The 19,998-nt window shown below is 33.5% G+C and overlaps 1 protein-coding gene across 3 annotated transcripts in view; it reads left to right on the forward strand.

Annotated features, from left to right (window-relative positions):
• The window catches only part of TDRD1 (tudor domain containing 1), a 34,948-nt gene that overhangs the window by 13,988 nt on the left and 962 nt on the right, over nucleotides 1-19,998 (forward strand). For all 3 annotated transcript variants that reach the window (XM_081328722.1, XM_081328723.1, XM_081328724.1), the window contains 16 exons: nucleotides 120-293; nucleotides 1,060-1,203; nucleotides 1,750-1,918; nucleotides 4,691-4,771; nucleotides 5,610-5,786; nucleotides 6,151-6,258; nucleotides 7,590-7,760; nucleotides 9,529-9,771; nucleotides 10,478-10,600; nucleotides 11,372-11,482; nucleotides 11,879-12,049; nucleotides 12,918-13,142; nucleotides 13,953-14,072; nucleotides 17,588-17,701; nucleotides 18,956-19,123; nucleotides 19,747-19,956. In XM_081328722.1, coding sequence (XP_081184848.1) covers nucleotides 120-293; nucleotides 1,060-1,203; nucleotides 1,750-1,918; nucleotides 4,691-4,771; nucleotides 5,610-5,786; nucleotides 6,151-6,258; nucleotides 7,590-7,760; nucleotides 9,529-9,771; nucleotides 10,478-10,600; nucleotides 11,372-11,482; nucleotides 11,879-12,049; nucleotides 12,918-13,142; nucleotides 13,953-14,072; nucleotides 17,588-17,701; nucleotides 18,956-19,123; nucleotides 19,747-19,956 — 2,509 coding nt within the window. The remainder of the gene's footprint in view (nucleotides 1-119; nucleotides 294-1,059; nucleotides 1,204-1,749; nucleotides 1,919-4,690; nucleotides 4,772-5,609; nucleotides 5,787-6,150; nucleotides 6,259-7,589; nucleotides 7,761-9,528; nucleotides 9,772-10,477; nucleotides 10,601-11,371; nucleotides 11,483-11,878; nucleotides 12,050-12,917; nucleotides 13,143-13,952; nucleotides 14,073-17,587; nucleotides 17,702-18,955; nucleotides 19,124-19,746; nucleotides 19,957-19,998) is intronic.

Genomic DNA, 19,998 nt, shown 5'->3' on the forward strand with positions numbered 1-19,998 from the left:
TTACATTCTTGATAAGAATCTTTTAAATGTTTATGCTTTGAATAACTTTGTTCATGTATTCAATGAAGATAAATATGTACTTGCTTGAGACAAACTTTCAAAAATCATTTCTTTTCTAGGGTACAATAACAGATTTTAATAGTCCTAGTGAATTCTACGTACAAGTCAATTCTCCTGAAGTTCAAAGTAATATTAGAAAACTAACAATGAAGCTGAAAGATTACAAGAGAATTAATCAAGTATATATTCCTGTCAAAGGAGAAGTTGCTGTTGCAAAATATTCTCTGGATCAGGTAAATTAACTTTAGAGTATATATACTGATCAGTTAGCGTTTTACAGACTATTATGGATGTCAGTGCTTCCAGTTAGGGGTGCAACAAGTTTCAGAAAAACTACGGGCACTGCTGGGACCTCCTTAATTTAAATATGTATTTTTCTGGAATTGTGCAACAATTATGAAGTCATGAAAAGAAATTACTTCTTTAAGGAGGCACGAAATGTGGGATATGCATCCACACCTACCTTTTTGACTGAACAACTGTAGAGGCTATCCTGAAGTATAGATTACCAACAATATAGCATTTCTTTTTATATCTGGTTATATCAGGTCAATAGATTCATATTTATTTTTTGACTAAGTGTAATTGTGGTATTTAATAGCTAGTAACTTGTAATTTAGCCAAAACAAGAAATGCTATAGAAAATTGCAGCACAAAATTCTGGTTTCTTTTTTCCAATAAAATGAAAATTGGTGAAAAATACTAAGAAAATTAAGAGAGATGATTCTAATCATGTTTTTATTGTTTAAAGTAGGCGATGTCACTTCAGTATGTCATATTATTTAAGTGTATGTAATATTGAAGTTAATATAATCATATACTGCCTATTGAAAGAATGGTCTGTATGTTAGGAAGAACAGATTATTTAATTTGCTTCCATTAACTAAATAATTTAAAAGTACAAAACTATACTGTGAGGTAGAGGTGAGGTACTAGACAACATCTAGTAAGATCACGGTGAATATTTTTTGTGCAGCTAAGTAATTTGTTCACATTCAGACTTGGTGCAGGGTACTCATAAAAGAGATAGATATCCTCACAAAGAGTGCTCAAGTACTGTATATTGACTATGGAAAAGGAGAAAATATACTACTACACAAAATTAAAGGATTGAATGAAGATCTTTCACAGATCCCACCCTGCGTAAGTATAAGTTTAAATATGTAAGAAACGTTGAGAAAAATGTACCATGTCTTTGAGAATATGTTAAGTATCCAAATTTTGACTGCAAGACAATATAATCTGATTTTTTTAAAAAAAAAATCTAATGAAATATTCTGAAAATGTTCCAAGAAAAATAAAAAAAAATGATCAAAAGTTTAGCTGTTTTTGTCCTGTGCAGTACTTATGACATGAGAAATTTTTGATGGAATTAAGTTTCATCCTGATTCTTGGTCAAGGATCTATAAATATAGATTTCCAATCTTGGTAATCTGTGAATGCAGAACAAGGTTGTTGCATTTGGAAAAAAACGGTTAAGTAGATGTATTGAACACTGGAATAGCTGCATACTCAGATATTTTTAAAAGAAGAGTTTTTAAAAATATAGAAATTATCATATTTTTTCCCCAAGACACACATATTTTGACTATTTAAGAGCTTCTGTATATTTTAATACTACTATGTTGTTTATGTTTTCTTTTAACTAGCTTAACCAACTTTCTAAAGTACATTTTGCTTTGTTTTTAGGCCATTAAGTGTTGCATTGCTAATGTTCTTAATACAAAAGAATGGAATGAAAACTACAAGAATATTATTACTCCAATTCTTATAGGAAAATATTGTTCATTAAATATCACTGAGGTTTTGATGGATGACATGCCTTATTTTATTGTAGATGCTGTCTTGTCAGATTATGGTATGTTTAGATAATAGTAATAATTTATATTTTTGTTATAACAATTGTTTATTAAACAAGAATTCCTACAATGAAGTTTAGTGAACAAACTTTTGCATTTAACTAATTCTCCTAAATTATATTCCTGTTACTATGTCAGAAAACACGTTGAAAGGGTTAAGAGTATGGGTTGCATAAAAAGTCTTTGTTTGCTGTGCTTTAATTGTTCCACAAGATTACTCATGGCATTATAAATAAGCAATTTTTTGCTACTTAAAAATATTTTGCTATCATTCAATGTAGAAGTATATTTATATTTTATTAGCAAAATAATTCTTAATTTGCAATTCTAACATTTTGCTCTGCTGTGTAATCTTCAAAATTATTTGAAAGCAATTATTTATAACAGGCCTATGCAATTTTAGATAAATTAAAAATAATCACAAAAGACTACCGGGCATGCTGTTCACCTGTTCAGTCAGTGAAGCAGTCACAGTATTGGAGCTGGTAGTGGCAGTGAAGCTTGGAGGACTTCAGTAGAATGTAGTTTGAGAGTTGAGGGTTACCACATGTGACCTGCAGTCCAGTGCAGGCCTGGTTTAGAAATTCACATGATTGCTGTCTATTGCATTAGCTCATTTTTTTCAGATTTTCATATAAACCTGAAAAATCTTGTCATTTAAGTTAATGTGACTCTAAAGTAGACTCCTCCCCCGAAGCCTGACAAAAATTAGGCTTATAGTGAGTATCAAAGACACATTGTTTTCCCATAATCTCCAAATCACTTCTTCCAAATTGTTTTTTTGAAATGTGCATAACTATAGTACTCCAGGGTATATACTGTGTCAACAGTGGCTTATTTAATTTGTAATACAACATTTATCCTAAACATTATTCTGTAGTTGGTCAAATATTACATAGGTAGCGGTGTCTGCCAAACAGCTATAAAGAAGGCAAGATTATTTTTAAAAAAACAATCCTTGATGTTATGGTCCTAAATAGATATTAAAGTTAAAGGTTCTCCCGCACATGCGTGCTAGTCGTTTCCAACTCTAGGCCGGTGCTCATCTCTAATTCAAAGCCAAAGAGCCAGCTTTTGTCCGATATTACTTGGAAGTAAATATTAAACTAGGCAGAAATTAATTATAAATGCACTTAGATTTACTGTATTAGTTTCTTTATAGTCTTTCAATCTTTGCATGAATCAAGTTACTGGTTTTCAGACTGATAAATTTAATTTGTATATCTTAATATACTTCCTATGAAGGAAATCTCATTTAAATCTCTGGAACTACCACAGAATAAAATAACATGATTAATATTATACTTTCCATGCCATTTTTTTAGTTTGCCTTATCACCAACTGTATTGGTTTCAATATTTCTTTTCTATTCTTATTCAGAATATCAAAAATCCGATTTTTTAAAAAAATCCTTCCATAATTCTTGAATGTCTTTCTTCAGAATTGACTCGGTGCCAAAATGCTCTGGCCAACATATAGTCCCATAACAAAATGTCTGCAGATAAAAATTGAGATAAAATTTCCCAAAATAAGAAGTAATTAAAATAAAATGTCATTTTCTCATCAGAAGTTAAAAAATAAAAACAGAGCTTTTTAAAAAATAGTAAAAGCAAAGTCCTTGTAGTAAAATCAGATATAAATGTAAATCAGATCAGATAACTTTCACTATCCCGGGTTGTGTCACTGCTGATTATGGCAAACATGAAAGTAATTTAGAGTTCCAAAGTAAATGGTAAGAAAACGAAAAAAAGTTTATATTAAAATCCAGGAGAGGGTTATAGATGAATCGGTATTCAACCAGTTGATTAAAACCTCCAATCGCTCCTACCAAGAATTGCAGTCTTCAAGATCCCTCTTTTCTGAAGGTTTTGCAATCATCTGAAGGTCATCTTGGGCTGTTCCTTGCTGCTCCCATTCAAATCTGGGGAGCAAGCCACCAAATAGCCAACTTTGACAACATAATCAGCTATTTGTTGGTGGGAGAAAAGAGATTACCTGCTGCTCAGAATGCCATCTTGGGAGAACTCCTGGCCAACTAAAGTTGCTTTTTCCAAAAGTTAACTGGACTTTCTTGGTTTTTTTCTTTGAAAATGTTTCACTTCTCATCCAAGAAGCTTATTTAGTTAGAACAGAAGAAACTACTTAGATGAGAAACAAAACAATTTCAAAAAAAAATCAAGGAATTCTAATTGCCTTTTGGAAAAAGCACCTTTGGGACAGCCATGGATGATTGAGAATCTTGATAGACATTTGGTAGACTGGTAAACAAAGATGCTTCTGGTCAGCCATGAGTATTTATTCCTCTGTTATATGCAAGTAAGTAACTACCATTGGTAGAGTAGGACCGTGCATAAAAGCTTTCGCCAAGAAAAGTATGGCTTGAAGTTCCCAAATATACTCTATCTCTACTGTACTGTGGAGAAAATGTAAATGCTTTTCAATCATTTAGACAGTTAAAGATTAGGGTTAAAAAAATTGGTTTAGAATGGCTAATATTGGTTAGTTCATACATATTTAGCTAACTCTGTAATGGATTTGTTTTCCTGATGTATTTGTTCTGTTTTTGTTAGGCGTATGCAAATGTCTGTTTTATAAAGATATAAGCAAAGTTTTCACTTGCACTATTTTTTCTATTGCTAAACTATAATATCCTTTAAAACTATTGGCTAAGGTATGATTTTTTTAAGAAGTGAATATTGTGGCTTTGAAAACATTTTGCAAATGTCTGTATAAACTATAGGTAATATATGTCACATTATGTGCATTAACAGGTAAACATTTGCATGAATTTATCTTGGAAAATATGCATGATTGGAATGCAAAGGAGAAGGATAGTGAAACTTCAGCTATGGGTAAGTTCATCAGGCTTCCTTCCCTTCCCCCCCCCCCCCCATCTAAACTATATGAATTCAGGCAAAGTTCAAGTCAAGAAACATGCACTACTTTAGAACATTGAAAGATCTAGGAAAGAAGTACAACATTTGGGGTTCTCATCCATACACCTAATCTATAAAAGAGAACTTGAGAAGAAAAGAACATTGCAAATGAATGAACAGCTATACAGCATTGGGAAATGGACCAGGATGTGAATTTTTGAGGCTGGACAACTAGTAGGAAATTACATTCATCTGAAAAGAGGTATAATCAGATCACTTTCCTGAACTGGTCTATTTTGTAGGATTGTCAGTAGTTTATTAGAATCAGTGGCCTAAAAGCCCTTTCCATAAGACAGCAGTTTATTCATTTTTACACTTTGAGGGCCTGTAGATCAGGAAATACTGATATTTTTAGATTGCTATGTGATTGTATGCCCCATGCTATTCTGGCTGAGACAATATAGTTCTGTAAAATGTTTGAGTTTTGTTATAGTACAAATTCCTTCATCACTGTTGCAACCAATCTTCCATAGTCCAATTTTTTCCCCTTTCCCATCCAGGTTTTGTTTTTGCTCAGATATGTTCAGTCTGTACAGTGGGAAGGAATATCTTCCCTTTCACTAATGAATTTCATGCACCTTTGTAAACTCTGGATTAATTTTATTGGCGTTCATAGATTGAATACTAGAAATAGGGAGCAAATATTTAATTTTAATAGTGTTTCGTTAGAAAAGTGAGGGATCTTTCTACACAGATTCTTAAATGTGTAACTAGACCTTGCAAATCAGATTTTTAAGTATTATTTTTCCCTTAGATCCTACTGTAGAAAAAAAATCTGTTCTAGAAAAAAAAATGGAATGGAAAGAATTGAATGGTACTGATTGCTTAACTCCAAAGATTGTCTCAGTAGCTACAGGAGATGCATTTTTGGGCATGGTTGCCCACATACAAAACCCAGGACATTTTTTTTGTCAACAGACAGAAAATGGCTGTAAGTCCTTCTTTTATGTTATGTATTTATGTTATAAATACTTGTGCACCCACATATTTTGTGCATTTAATAAATTATTGAGATAAGCTACAGGCATTTATTTGTGATAATGAGCATAGGCAGAGAACAGTATTAAAATGTAAACTGCAGACTTATACAGCATTAAAATATAAAATGTCATCTCAAAATTGTTTTATGTTTTATAATTTATTATGAGATATATAAATCTCAAAACTGATTTCAGGTCCAAGTGAAAGTCTTAGCAGGCTAAGTAAAAAGGGCAATGTTACTGTAACTATGCATTTTTGAAACGTATTTTGCTCTTTTTATATAGCAATTTTCATGTAAGTATATGTATTCTTAGGCAGCCTTTCTCAACTTCAAGTATCCCTACGTGAATATTGTGAAAATACCTCAATCACCCCAGATTTTTGCCCAGCAGTAGGAGATGTGTGTTGTGCCCAGTTTACAGGTATGGTGGAGGAAAAGACTGCTTGAATATTTATTATTGTCATTATTACTGGTATCAATATTATGTCATTTCTATTTGTACTAATCAGAAATCCTGAGGGTGTATATTCAAAGAATAGGTCATCAAGCCTACTTGGAATCTAATGTTCAGCAAAGAAAACAAACAACGAGAATAATGATTAGCAGCTAGTATGTACTGTATTTATTAAGGCTATATAATGCAATTTAATGGGACGCGGTGGCTCAGTGGGTTAGGACGCTGAGCTTGTCGATCAGAAGGTCGGCAGTTTGGCAGGTTGAATCCAGAGTGCCGCGTAACAGAGTGAGCGCCTGTTACTCGTCCCAGCTTCTGCCAACCTAGCAGTTCGAAAGCACATAAAAATGCAAGTAGAAAAATAGGGACCACTACGGTGGGAAGGTAACAGCGTTCTGTGCACCTTTGGCGTCTAGTCATGCCGGCCACTTGACCATGGAGACTTCCTCGGACAAGCGCTGGCTCTTCGGCTTTGAAACGGAGATGAGCACTGGCCCCTAGAGTCGGAAACGACTAGCACGCATGTGCGGGGGAACCTTTACCTTTACCTTTAATGCAATTTTAGTAAAAAAAAAACTGCTTGAATTTTCTATTAATGAAACCAAAGTAAACAAAAGCTAGACTGCTTTCTTAACCTGCATTTATCTTGGTAAGTTAAAAACAAATTAAAGCTATTGGGTGAGAAGTTAGGACATGAATACACTATTAAATAATGAGACATATAGCCCTTTTTGAAGAAATCTATACCGGCCTCAGAAGTATTACATTACCACAAACAAATCCATTCTCTTTTGCGTGTTGTTTTCTAACACCAATTTGGAAAGTGATTTTTTAAATTCCAGGCTGGCTTTAGGTTTAGCATTAGCACTGAAATGGAAGTATTAGAAGAGAAACAAAAATAGTATAAGACTGTTATTGAAACTTTATACTACTTTAAAATGCAAACCTTGACTAGAGTCGAGTAGCTTTTGGCAAACCTCTTTCTATTTTCCCTTCTACTTTATTTACCATGTATTATTCTTTTGAAGCACTAGTATTTTCATTTTAAAGAATAAGCAGTAAAATAGTTTGATAGGCTCAGTGTATCTTGTTTTTGAGAGGATTAGAACTGTCCCTATTGTTATTGCCTTTATTTGTGTATTGGGCACCTTATTGTTTTCTGATTTTATTTTTTACATCAAACTTTATTTTATGTTGTATTTTAACATTGTAGTTTTCTTGGTTGTATCACCACTGATACACTTTTTAAATAAAAATCAGTTAAGACTAAATATGCTTCCTCCATTTTTTTTCCTCAGAAGATAACCAGTGGTATCGTGCAACAGTGATATCCTTTGTTTCAGACAAAATTGCTTTAGTGGGATACATAGATTATGGAAACTTTGAAATTCTACAGTTAAATAGACTTCGACCAATTGATAAGAAATTAATGGAATTACCAATGCAAGCTATAAATTGTACCCTTGCAGGTAGGAAATAAATAATTATGAATTCATTATTGAGGGAACAAAGATTTTTTTGTAAAGAAATCCTTAAGGTTTCATTTTTTAAATGTTCCTATGTGTAATGTACAATATATACCAATTGTATTGATATGTATATCATCCTTCTAGGAAAGTATTTACTCTTGGATACACTCAGCATGTGTGTGTGTGTGTGTGTGTGTGTGTGTGTGTGTGTGTGTGTGTGTGTGTGTATTTTGTATAAGGTAGAGTAGTAGGACTGTTTCATTAGAAAGTCTCCTGTTGACTAACTCAGTTATTAAGAATTAAAGGTAGCAACTTCCAACATAATTTCATTGGGGCCATAAAACTGTAAGAAATCTGTATGGATAGATGAAAACAGCAGTATCATATTAATTACTTTAAATATACTTTCATTATTTGCAAATTCTCAGAAACATCTTTGTAGTAATCTGTTAGTATCCCAGAGAATATGGCATGAGCTGAGTGGCGCTTTGACCAGTGGGAGAACACAAGGAGTCTCCCCAAAGACTGCATTAATTTTGGCAATTGGGTGGCCCCTGGGCAACAGTGTTGTCACCAGAAAATCCTTTCAATCCAAAAGCACCCTTCCGTTGATTTTGTAGGTGTTTCTTACACAAATACTGACATTGTCTCATCTTTAACTTCTATAGTTCATATCAAAGGTGTTTTATTATATTTGAAAAAACCTAAGCAGTTAAAGATGCACAAATGCAGAGTCCAGGTGAGCCAAAAGAATACTGGTTCAGCGAAATCACAGGCCTCGGTATCATACTGAATGTGTGAACATACTCTGGATTATGGAGCTAGCTGAACTGCAAATGTGTTGAAACAAGCTGCTTCAAGTAAATAAAAAATTACATCCAGTGAGAGATTTTAACTTTGTAGCTGTAAATACCTTCAGGTCTAAACTTATGAGATCTAGAACATGGTTGTCAAACTTGCCGTGTCACGTGATGTGTTGCAGTGTATCATGGCTTTTTTTGCATTGCTGGAGCTGGGGTGGGTGCGGCCTCTGCATGATGCAACCGGCCCGCGGGCCAGCAGTTTGACACACCTGAACTAGACGTTTGTTTTTGAATCACATGTATTTCAATTTGCTTGCCAATTTCTTGCGTGCACTACTTCATTAAGTAACTTAAAGAGGAAGCAACAAAAACCAGTGACATCTTGAGAAAACTGGTAGGGAAAAAGTGATAGAATCATGTTGGCTAGCTAACTGGCTGACTGACATTTGTCTATCTACACCTTGATATTGGTATATCAATGGAATTATATGTGCAAAGAAGGGAGGGAAGTTAAACTCCCGAGTATTCCTTTTAGTGGAAAAGTACCTTTAACACTTCTCTGCTAAATTAAATACGTAGGTGTATAATACAAGGATCAAAATCAAGCTGGCAAAAATATTTTTCTACATTCTTTAATGAAACACTGAATCCCCTTCCACTCATTTGTTAGCCATAAGGGAGGTAATATTTCATTAAGGTGCAACAAAATGTCTTCAACAGTACTATTTAGGTATGAAAAATAGTTTCTTTTTGCATGCATACAAAGAGAACATAGCAGATGTTAAATATACCATAAAGTGGTGAGCAGGCAAATATCCTAAAGATAATAGAAATTGCCAAAAGGTAGTGCAATACTGGATTGCTTTTTACAAAATAGTGTTTGGGAGATAAAGTCCAGCTGCAGAGGAAACCAGGTATTCTCTTTTAATGTATGAAATTTTTAAAAAAGTTCCTTCTGTTTTCAGGTGTGAAGCCAATATCTGGGACCTGGCTGGCAGAAGCAACTTCTGCCATGAAGCAACTAATCCAGAATAAAGTGGTTGCCATAAAAGTCACTGACAAGAAAATGAACACTTTTGTAGTAGAAATTACAGATGAATCTGTGACTCCATCAGTTAATGTATCTAAATGTCTTTTAGAGTTAGGTTATGCAATAGAAGAAACACCTATTCTTTTGAAACAGATTGAAACAATTAAAGAAACAAATGGTAAGTATAAAAGGTTACTTACTATAATGAGTTCATACTAAAGCATACAAATTACTATCGTCTATAGATAATAACTTGGAGTTTAAGAACAATGGTGATTGAATACACACTACTAGTGTTAATTGTAAGAACTAGAACAAGGATAGGTAATTTTTTAGGAGCCAGGAACAAATGTGGATATTTGAGAACAAGGTGTGGTTTTAAAAGTGGCTTTCATGGTGGGTGGGGCCTATAAAAGCTATTTTCTCTGAAGATAAAATAGCTCTCCAAGAAAAAAATATCCCTACTTTGAACTTTATGAAACACCAGTATTCTGCAAAGAAATGTGATGTCAGAGGCTCATGTTTCGTTTTGTGGCATGGCAAGTGAATGTTGTTAAAATTATTGTGTGAAATTCAGAGAGAAAAAAGACTAGTAAGCACAAAGTGACATGTCCAGGGATCTGTTGATGGCCTTGGGCAATGCCCATTCCTTACATTATTTAAATATTCTATCTTTATGATACTTTAGCCAGTTACCTGTTGCCATTGATTAATGTTGAAATTAAAACTGATTTTCTTAAAAATAAATAGAATTGATAGATATTTCAGTTGGATTATATGTATGAGTGTGTCCTTTCTGGTACATATTAATTTATTAATCTATTAAGTGGAATATTAAAACATAGTTGTAGTAGCTCTTTATATTCACTTCTCCTTTCCTATAGGTGAAAAGCAGGAGCCTATTAATTGGTCTTGGGTCACATTAACAGCTAAACAGGTGGTAAATGTCATGGTCTCTGTGTTGTACAGTCCCAGCAAGTTCTATTGCCAGATATTAAACAAAGACGGTACATCTTTTTTTCCTCCTTTGCTTTGTAATCCTCCTTGGGGCTAGAAATAGTTTTGCTAGCTTCAGGAAAAGGGCATTAACATAATAAACATTCTGTTTAAATAAATATATTGTAATTTGGGGCAAAATAATTAAATGTTATATGTATGCTGTTGACACATCAGTAAAGGGACTTGGGAGGAGATGGGATAACAAAATAGCAAGCTAGTGTGCAGAACAAGCACATTTTGTGTTAATAGTATTTGGAAAAGAGTGAAAATGAAACTATGGAAAGAGTTTCATTAACGAGGGGAAAATATGAAACAGGAATTGATGTGATGTGTTAGTGTGATCACGTGTTAGTGTGATCACCAAAGCGATATAGCTAATCAAAAACAGTTCTTATCTGCTATAGAGATGAGAATGTTTATGCAGTATGCGGTTATAAGTATCTTCTCAAACAACAAATTGTGCAAGTCTATGTTACAACTTTGGTGAATTACCTGAGAATTAGTTAAATAAATATGTGTACAGTCCTGGAACTGTATACATATTTACATAGAATATGTACATTCTGCACTTATTTCTAACAATGGGCTTTTTTCTTTCTGGAGAAATGCCCTTGTTGGATTTGAATGTCCCATGGGCATTTATTTGATCACTTTTAAGATGTTTGACAGGCTTTTGCTACAAAGACTAGCAGTCTTAAGTCAGGCTCTGACTGAAAGGAAGAGTATTAACCTTGAGGTAATCCTAAAACACCTCAATATGTCAACCAATTATTTTCCAGATTTGAATGCTCTTAAAGAACTCAACTTATGTTTAGCAGAGTACTGTGAGAAAACAAAACCCAATGTTTCCCAAGTAACAAAGGGGATGGTATATGGTGCTTATTTTTCTGGTAAATATTATTTTTCCCTCTTTTAAGAAATATCAAAGTTTGTTGTATGCATGTATCAAATTTGATAGCAAAGAAATCTGTTAGGTCTGCAAATGTTCCATTTTAACTTACTGTTCAATATTTATATTTCATATTTCCAAAGTGTATGATTAGTTTAGGTTAATGTGCTGTGTTTTGTTTTGTTTTACTTTATGCCTTGATTGTTGCAGCTTGATGAAGATTATTTTCTGAATAAGATGCTTTATATTTATTGTATTTCTTGCATTGTAAAAGCTATTTCTTGCATTTATCTAGCTATAAACCACATTGGTGTAAATTAAATAAAATTGGTTAAGCTCAGGTTTCTGGAAGAAAGTAAATTATATGTTTATTCAATGTTCTTTTCTTTTAAATTAGGTGATGGTAAATGGTATCGCGCCTTTGTAAAAGATGTCGTTTCACTTGAAGTAATTAAAGTTCTATTTGTAGATTATGGAAATTGTGAAGAAATTACTCTAGATAAAATTAGACATATTTCGTCTACATTCTTGAAACTTCCATTTCAGGGAATCAAATGTTGGCTTTCAGGTAATTTCACTAGTAGGAAACTCTTGAATTTTAAATAAGATATTAAATTAAAATCTAAATAATACATTGTAGTATTTGATTGTGCTGGAAGATGTTCATTGTGTACATTATACATTTGAATAAGTTATCTTCATTTTATATTTTTGAACAAAACAAGTTAAATTTGTTTTTTAATGTTATGCTTTAAAATTCTGTGACCTTAAAATGGTACAATTAATCCAAAATATCATAATACTTACTAGTAAATGTGGCGGAGTCTTTAAATCATGTCAAGTTGCTTCTAACTTGAAATTAATGTAGAAATAATCTTTAGTCTGATTATTTGAAATGAGATCAAATTTAAAAACAATATAAAAAAGACACTAGGATAAACAGTAGTTTCCAATATTGGCTAAAATTTGCAGTATTACAAGTCAAGATGCTTTCTTTTATGTAGTCTGTTGAGCAGTTATGTGGTATTGTGATGCTGAATTCCATAATAGGATATACTTCATCCCTTAATAGAGACCAGACATAGAAAAAATACTTCTTTCCTAATACAATATATTGAACACTTCTATTCATAACAGTTTGCACATTCCTATCAAAACATTTCCAATCATTTAGCAATCCAATTTGCTGTGAGGTGCTATTTAATATTACATTAGCTTTTCTATTGCTCCAAAGAGTCAAAAGATGAAAAATCATAGCAATATCCTTAATGCTTTGAGAAAACATAAAGCATTTTAATTCATGAGTTAATTTCTACTAAAATTACTAATACTTCCTCTTTAAGAAGTGTATGGAATATTGTGCTTATTATGATTTCAAAAAGCAGCTTCTAAAGAGCAGTGAAAGTTTTCTTAAGATTTCTTTCTGTTCCCCATAGGTTTGAAACCCAAAAATAACAACTGGACTACAGAAGCTATAACAACCTTCCAGATGTATGCAACTGAGAAAAAACTGCATGCCAGAGTAATTTCTGTAATGAAGAATGGTGCTGAAGTGGAGCTTATTGATAATTCTAATAGCATTCCCATGATCAGTGAAATATTAATAAGGAAACACTTGGCTTTAAAAGAAGACTTACTATTAAATCCAAATACATTACCAGGTGAGTTGATAACAAGTAATTTCCAAACTAATGTAATATTACTGTTGTTTAGAATGGTATGACAATCCCTAAGCATTGCTTGTCTGAGAAAAATTGTGTTCCAAGTTTGCAAAAAAGCAGCCTTCTATAAAACATTTTGCTCATGTTTCATAACAAACATGGGAAGCAAGACTTAAGCATACTTTATGGAGTTTGCCAATAAAAATACCCATAGTGTTCCACTTTGGAGTTTGAAACCTTTATTGTAGCTACAATGCACATATCCTAAACTCACTTTTGTGTTTGGCAACCTGGGTGGGGAAAAATTAAATATGTACCACTCACAACATTCAAGGAAAGTATTATATTACAACCCACGAACTTTTAACTTCCCCAAAGTGTAGGATTTTAGAACAACAATAAACTTATGTACTAGAATGGCAGCAATATTTACCTAATTATCTCTTCTTCATTTCTACTATACCTTCATCACAATTTTCCCCAGCCACTAACAAGCGGGAATGCACTTTCCTGTTTTGAAGCCAATTGCAGTATATCAGAATATGGAATGAAATGTCTACATTTGCCCTAAATGAAGGCAAAAACTAAGAAATACAAAGTATTTCATTCCAGACCTGGTACATTTGCTTACCCTTTTTGTTGTCTTTTAAGACTAGATTATAATTACTGTAGCATGCTATCCTGAAGATACCAGATACCTTAGCACAGAATATCTTGTTTTGACGATATGATGATGTTACATAATATTTTCATTGGATGTTGCTGCATAAAATATTGTATAATTTTTTTTGCTTTCATCTGATATTACAGTTACGTCTACCAGCATGCAATGGACAATGCCAGCATTTTCTATTGGTGATACATTATCAGCTCTTGTATTACATGTGGTAGATCCTGGGTTATTTTATGTTATACCAAAAGAACTGAAAGGTAAGAAAGTATACTATGCCAACAAAAATGATATTTATTGACCCCCATTTACTGTATTTATATACAGTAAATAAACTATAGCAAACCTCCAGCATGTTTTCTTTCTCTCTGTCTCTGCCCTCTCTGAATATAGAGCTCCTGTTAGATAGTATGAGTGGGAAGATGATAAATTTATGCTCTCTGTAACACTAAATTGCACTGCAAAAATTTGGACACAAAATAACTGGCAGCATTATTTCAGGATGATTTGGAAACGGGGGGGTGATTTTGAAGAATGTTCCTGTTCCATTCTTGCCTTCCCACCTCCCAAAAATGAAAAGCCAAGTAATTGAAAACTTCCCTTTTCACTCTTTCAATATCATCAGGCATTTTTTCTCTAGAAGGTCAATCTTCCTTTGTTGATAGCCCCATAACACAATTTTACATTAATAGATTGTTGTGAATCCTACAGTTTGAAATAAAATGAAATCTTGTTTTAATAAACTAAGTAGTGTAATAAACTATTTATGAGGAGGCATCTGTTATTGAGGATAATCAGGTGAATCAGAGAATATAGCATCACATTACATAAATTACATTTTTTTAATTATTGCATTTTTATCCATTCAATATGAAACAGGGAAAATCTTAGCATTTGGTTTAATCATATTTTTAAATTATATCACTTCAGGAACATTGGAATATTTTAATTTCTTCTTATAGAAACAGGATTTGAAAGTGTCAAAAAAGGTACAAAAAGACTATTGGAATCCATTGGAAAAAAGATATTTCATTCTAAAAATTAATTCTGGTCCATTAAACATTTCATGCAGAGTATTGCTACATCACGTGATTGGGGTCCAAACCAAAACACAGATGTTTTTAATGTGTTTTCACAAAGAACAAAATGGGGTTGTTTTGTTCCAGATATGGAACTGTACTTCTTCAGAAGAGATTTAGGGTGAGGTATGGAGAAGGCAAAAACTAAAGATAACTGAAGGGAGGGTGGGAAAGGAAGGTGCTAAGCTATCACAGGAGAGTAGTTGAGCCAGTAAGATATGCTGCACAGGGAATATCTTCCCTGGTAGTGAGACCATTATAGTAAGGTATAAAGGCCAGTATGTTGGCAGTTGTATTTGAATTAGAAGGGAAAATATTGGAGAATTGAATAACAGAGTTGGAAGGGACCTTGGAGGTCTTCTAGTCTAACCCACGACTCAGGCAGGAAATCCTATATCATTTCAGACAAATGATTGTCCAATCTCTTCTTAAAAACCTCCAGTGTTGGAGTATTCACAACTTCTGCAAGCAGGTTGTTCCACTGATTAATTGTTCTAACTGTCAGGAAATTTCTCCTTAGTTCTAGGTTGCTTCTCTCCTTGATTAGTTATCATCTGTTGCTTCTTGCTGTACCTTCAAGTGCTTTGGAGAATAGGTTGGCTCCCTCTTCTTTGTAGCAGCCGCTTAACTGGAACACTGCTATCATGTCAACGCTAGTCCTTTTTTTCATTAAACTAGACATACCCAATTCTAGCAACCATTCTTTATATGTTTTAGCCTCCAGACCACTAATCATCTTTGTTGCTCTTCTCTGCACTCTTTCTAGAGTCTCAACATGTTTTTTACATTGTGGTGACCAAAGCTATATGCAGTATTCCAAGTGTGGTTTTACCATGGCATTATAAAGTGGTATTAACAGTTCATGTGATCTTGATTCTATCCCATTGGAAAGTTGACAGACTGGAAGGAATGCCATACTGAATACATCTGAGAACAAAGGGCATGAAAGCATGAGTTTTGCTCTAAATGCCTCATAAAATCACTCTAGAATTTTGTTTTGCCTGAAAATTGGACCAAATTGTTGGGTTTGCAGCTAATTTAAAATGGTTCATCAATGGAACATAGTAGCTTTTTCCAGATAGGCAATAGATCATAATTCCTGTTCAGTGCACATTTTTAATAGGAAATCAACATTTATTTATGATACCTATGAGTCTATAATATTATTTAAAAGAAAAGAAAAAGGCTGGAAAGAAGCTTTTCAGGCAGAAGTGGTGGTCTCTAGCAATCATTTTGATTTTCCTGAATACTTCTTTGTATGAATCCACAGTAATCCTCAGATAATAAATAAAACTGCAACCCAAGGCTAATAAGTCATCTTAAAACACTTCCGGTGGGCTATAGAAAGAATGAGGAAAAGTCAGATTTCATTGCTAGCTCATTAGCTTAAGATGGCTGTGGGAGGAAATTGGAAGAGCGTGGATTGATGTTCAAAGTGGTGTAACTACAGAAAGGAGAAACAAGGACCTTAAACAGGAGTAGGCTTTGTAGAATAATATGAATAGTGGGAAATAATGATAGGGAAAAAGCAGGACAAGACTATCATCAAGAATGATAATTAAAGAGGAACGTAGAAGCTGTAAGCTGACGTTTTATGTTTGTAAATATCAGAGAGAAGAATGAATGTTTGAAGTAGTGGGTTTATGATTTTGAAGTTGTACCCCTATACATACTCTTGAGCTTTTTGGTCTTGTCTTATTTGCTTATCTGAAATCAGAACTGAAATTGTCATAGTGGGGCAACCAATAATTTGCCAAGTTTAACATTATGGTAACTTTTCAAGTGTTCAATATCAGTAGGCAAATCTGAAGTTTTAAAGAAATGGATAGTTGATAGATAGTTGTTTTTTCCTCAGGCGCATTTTGATTTCCCTTAAGAAAACAGCCCCACACTTGCTGACAATACAGTGTCTTGCTTATTTTTTGAACCTAAAGTATGGCAAAAAGTCAGATTTATTCAGAATCTGAGAAATGTCAGATGAAAAAGCATTCAAACTAAATCCTTGGCACTTTCACAGATGATTGTAAACTGAAAGCAACTTCAGAACTCTGCATTATGTCAGCAGAGTTCAAAAGCTCAGCTGATTTATTTCCATTTCAGCTGTGTTGTAGTTGAAATTGTTGAAAAGCTAAGTGTGCTTGAGATACGATCTATTTTCTCAACTATATTGCTCAGTGTATTCCTGGCTTCAGAGCTTCAGGTCCCATAATGAGTACGCTAGCTTAAAGGATTTGTACAAGTTTTTATAGTCTTCCATTCAGTAGCCCATTGATATGAGGCGGTTGAGAAGACGGCAAGTGAGTTGGGACTAGGCAGGATTTTGTTACTTGTTTCTAGTATTTCAGACAGGCAGACATAAAGACAATAAAACCCAACGCTGTGAGAACTAGGTGTTAGTTCTTGATGATTAGTGCAGGAGAAAAGAAAGGAAGCCTCCCAAAATCTGAGGTAATTGTGCACATGTGTGTGTATATGTGTGTGCACTCATATACATACATAAATTTTAAATGCATATAAACTTACGCAGTTGAAAGATTACTATTTTAGGACATATGTTGCTAAAACAAGTCAGGGATGATATACAAAAAAAATATTGAGCCTTAAATAACATGTTTGGTTATGTTATTCAAAAGCAGCCCTTTAAAATGTTTTTTTTATAACTAGTTTTTCAAGGATATATTTTCTTTTCATTTTAGTGGATTCACAAAAGCTCCATAAACTAATGATTGAACTTGCAGACTATTGCTGTGCTCAAAAGGATTGCATCTTCCAACCAAAGATTGGTGAACCATGTTGTGCCAGGTTCTCAGGTAAGGGAATGGATTTGGAAAACCAAAATGTGTATGTTTGTGAACGAATGGATAAAATAAAAATTCTACTTAATTTCTGGAATGTTCTGCAGAGATGCATGGATTAGGTGAAAGCAGCACCATTTTAATGTGTTGCATTTAAGTTTATTTCATTTAAATTCAGTGAAATGAAATGCTATCTTTAAAGAAACCAGTATATGCATTTAGTAGTTTGACACATGACTCCAATTGCTACTAAAGGAGATGTAATAATAAAATTCACAATTTCAATAGTTATATCGGGGTCAGTAAAGCAGTATTTATTTTTTTTAATTCTCTGAATAAGCTAATCGCACTGAATTCAGAATAGCTGGTCTCAGCAGCTTGGGTGGGGGGGACAAATACATTGTTCTGAATTGTTTGTTTCAAAAGCAAGCCAGAGTGTAGTTACTTTAGATAGAAAATTATTTAAGTTCTTTGTTCTGTTTTTATTAATAACATTGATTTTTTAACCTTTTGCAATTAGTTAGACCTAGGCTTATCTTTTGATAACCAACCAGGACATCAGGAGACATCCCTATGTATCTTCTGTTAGTGACTTAGGCCAGAAGGGTGTTTATTGGGGTGGAACAAATCAGTAGGCCTTTAAGGAACACGTGGGAATTACTATGGATCTGAATGCTGTTTGAGAACAAGTGTGAAGAAAGAAATTGCTGTGAGGGACCATTGGATTCACAATGCATGTGCTTCCACTGGTGTGATAGTGTTTGGTCATACTGCTCATTCTTGACTATCTCCCTCTTAAATAACCTTCCATAGTCCCATTCTTTTTTAAAATTGTTTTGAGTTTGTATCTCCCTGGCTTTTTGAACTAATTCTAAATTTAAAGGAAATTTATTCCTTCAAAAAATAAATCCTCCTTCAAATACAAGAATTTGGGGAAATTCTTCCAAATATTATTTATAAATGCACTGATAACACTACTTCTGACCACGTACTGTAAGTTACACAGAACCAGTTCTCCCCTTTCTTCACCTTTACTCTTCAGTTTAGAAATAGGGAAATTCTCCACAGTGGATTTTCCTCTATAGAAAAACTCATTGAACAAACAGAGTTCGGCAGAAGAGCAACAAGTGGGTTAACCAAGACTTAATTAGAGTGGGTGCAGTGTTCACAATATTTAAGAGAAACCTCAGCATTTTGGAATATGCAGTTGATTGGTTTGTCTACAGTGATGAGCTTCTCAATCTTGATTTTTCCCCCCCACCATTTTAGGTGATGATAAATGGTACCGTGCTATCATTTTGGGAATAAATGAATCCGAAATCAAAGTAGTATATGCTGATTATGGAATTGTGGAGATGTTGCCTTTCTCTAGACTTCAGCCTATAACTGCCCCCTACTTACAATTACCGTTTCAAATACTTAAATGTTCCTTAGCAGGTAACAAACCAACCAGTTTAGTTTGTCAAACAGTAAATATTTTCTATAGTTATATAGTTATTTATGTCTTCATAACATTAAACTATTAATGTTAATAACCATAGTGAGTTGTTTTTTTCCCTTTGCTGCTTCTGGATGACCATAGGAGAAGACCAGATTTTAAATACAAAGAGAGATGTGCCAGAGGGCAGGACACGTAGTCCTTTTCAGTGTTTCATAATTATGAAAAATAGAGATTCAGATGAAATTTGTGCTATAAATGCACGTGAAATGGTATTAGTGACATTATATTAGTGTCAGCATAAAATAATTTTAAAATTGATGATTCAGGAGAAGTTCACTTCCTTGCTTGAATAAGCTTTTTCTTTCCTTTTTTGTGTTAGTTATGCCTTTAAAGAGTGCCACATATATTCTTCATGTGTCAGAGATTCAGTGAGATGTATTGGTGTGTAGATGTGGTGGAGAGTATTAAAAAGACAGTTCTTCCTTTACTTAATTAGAGCTGAATATACAGTGAAGTACTGTAAATGGTTCTAACATTACCATTCTGTGTAGAGTGGACTGAAAGTAAATCTCTTTGAACTTCTGAACCAGCATATATTTGTAGTTTTTCTCTATTCCAGATATTATGGGACTGGATGGAAAGTGGTCCATATCAGCAATAGAGAAGCTGAAAAGTCTCTTAATGAATGCAAGTGTAATAATTACAGTGAAAGAAGTTTCTCAAAATATTTATCCAGTAATTGTGCAAAAAAAGAGTGAAAATCGTGTTATGGATATAGCAGAACAGTTAATAATTGAAAACTTGGCAAAATATAGCAATAATGGGAATCGTAAGTACTTCCAAACAAATACCTGCATATTTTATCTGCTAT

The sequence above is a fragment of the Vipera berus genome, assembly GCF_964194415.1.
Source record: "Vipera berus genome assembly, chromosome: 5".
Taxonomy (NCBI): Eukaryota; Metazoa; Chordata; class Lepidosauria; order Squamata; family Viperidae; genus Vipera; species Vipera berus.